This window comes from Liolophura sinensis, chromosome 5 (assembly GCF_032854445.1).
Source record: "Liolophura sinensis isolate JHLJ2023 chromosome 5, CUHK_Ljap_v2, whole genome shotgun sequence".
In the NCBI taxonomy this organism is placed as follows: Eukaryota; Metazoa; Mollusca; class Polyplacophora; order Chitonida; family Chitonidae; genus Liolophura; species Liolophura sinensis.
This window is the reverse complement of record NC_088299.1, coordinates 9885236-9887396: the sequence shown is the minus strand read 5'-3', so window position 1 is coordinate 9887396 and position 2161 is coordinate 9885236. Positions and strand designations below refer to the sequence as shown.

The window sequence follows — 2161 nt, the reverse complement described above, 5'->3', positions numbered from 1 at the left end:
CGATTTTTATACCAATAGCTGTAAATAGACACGCGCACACATCTGGCCAAGGTCATTGTTTCGGGAATGTTCGCGCCTTTCCGCCAGCCACACGGAACTTATCGGTTTTGCCGGAAATGTACGAGAGCGGTGGCGGGTTTATTTTTGGCCAATCAAAGGGCATGATCGTTGGTGTCGAACCCTGCAACATGGCAGCCACCATCAACATCCGGTGAATATATATTGTCGCTTATGCAACATATACATCTTGTTTTGCCTCACTTATGCAGCGTTAAGAGGTTTAAGGTTTGTACGTCAATACGTTCATTTGTAAGGCAAGAAATAAATGCCTTTCTAAGATACATTGGCCGGGTGTCATTTTAGATTCCATCTTCTGAAATGCTTAAACAGTTTTGAAGCTTTAATGTTTAAGTTTAAGTGCTACACGAGCAGCAACAACATTGGCTTTCAACGCTTGTTGTAAGTGTTAGATGAGCGCAGTTATTTTCCTTACTATTTCTGCAGTTTAGCTTTAATGTTCAAGTTTAAGTGCTTGACTGATTTCCTGACTATTTATGTAGTAAATTGGTCAACTTCACCCCCCCCCCCCCCAATATATATCCCCAAACTTTTGCGCAGGGACAGGCCATGCCACATGCACGTTGGACTTGTATCAAAAAATCATCCAAGAAAATCAGGTCTACCATCCTTAGCCATAGTTGCGGAATGTAAGTCTGAGATCGATCGACACAAAGTGTTGAGAGAGTTATGGGGAAATACTGCTTCTGACGTGTCCAATCGGTGGTAAGCCACGTCAGCCGCATTTCACACGCGCATTGAAAATTTTACTGCGTATAGCCATATCAACCGAATGGTCCCATAATCACCTAAATTGTTCTCAGAACCAAAAACAATGTGTGCATGACAAATGCACAAATTCGCAAAGTAAGAACATTTTCAGACACTACACCCATTGTGAATTTGTGCGTATGTCATAGACCTTAGCCCTGACGACATGTACACCCGATTATCACATTGTGTGATCTGTATTTAGTTAACCCTTCGGCAAATCTTGCTGAACACACAATACTTCATATCCAAATCCATTTAAGGCATGTATGGTTTGTTCGTAAGCTGAGACATTTGTGCACTGTTTGTAGTCCAAGTACATTAACTGTTAGTTGAGAAATATTTGGATACACTATATGGGCATGGCTGCTCATTTATCATCCAAAAGTGAGTGTACTCAGATTACACATTTTGCAACCTGACACTTTGCAATTTGACACTGAGATTTATCAGATATTTCGTCAAAAAATCTTAATAATAAGGTCTGAGTATTCCAAGGTATAGAACAGCTCAACACGCAATGGTGGAAAATGATGTTGTTTTGAAGGCTTATTCACGAGTGAAGTAAAAGTCAGTGTGAAGTGCCTGGTGCTTTTAAAATGACAAGAAATTGATGCCTTGACAGTGAGATGATCAAACATGGGTGCGCATGTGTAGTGCATGAAAACACTAGTTTCACGTGTAAAGTGTCGCTATCGTGACTGCTGTAAGTGCGACACAAAAGAGAGATATTGTGGAATTACCACATGTATATGCCCTGGAATGAGATAAAAATTGTCCAGAAGATTACATAGCCATCAGCAGACATTTGCATATGATACCTAAGTTTTGGTTGAGGTTTTTTTTCTGCCAACTTGCTAGTCGAAAGGCTCTGTTTCCATACAGGAATTTTACTGTGGACGTCCTCTCAGCTGTGAAATAGACCTTACCCAACACAAAAAGCTCACAGCCAATTTCTTGTCTACCATTTTTTGAACTGTTGTTGCTGGATGTGAAGTGATAGAACTTTGTCACCTGGATATCCACCACGGTTTGGGAAGTAACACTGGGCAAATATTTTTCAGTTCAATCCAAAATGAACAAAATTCTTATATACTTCAACTAAGTGGAAAATACCAGTGCATAAATGTATAGTGTGTTGTCAACCTATAATGTATGTGAAGTAGTATTATCTAATCAGAGCCCCAGTACTGCTTAAATTTGGAGATAGACCTTGGTTGAATATTGTGTAATCAAAGCCCCAGTACTGCTTCAGTTTGGAGATAAACCTTGGTACAGTATTGTCTAATGAGAGCCCCAGTACTGCTTCAGTTTGGAGATAGACCTTGGTCCA

The 2161-nt window shown here is 40.2% G+C and overlaps 1 protein-coding gene across 1 annotated transcript in view; it reads left to right on the top strand.

Moving 5' to 3' along the window:
* The first annotated feature begins 148 nt into the window (after positions 1–148).
* Positions 149–2161, top strand: part of LOC135465914 (uncharacterized) — a 19722-nt gene continuing 17709 nt past the window's right edge. The window contains exon 1 of the mRNA XM_064743295.1: positions 149–211. Within this exon, the coding sequence (XP_064599365.1) occupies positions 162–211 (50 nt within the window). The 5' untranslated portion in view covers positions 149–161. The remainder of the gene's footprint in view (positions 212–2161) is intronic.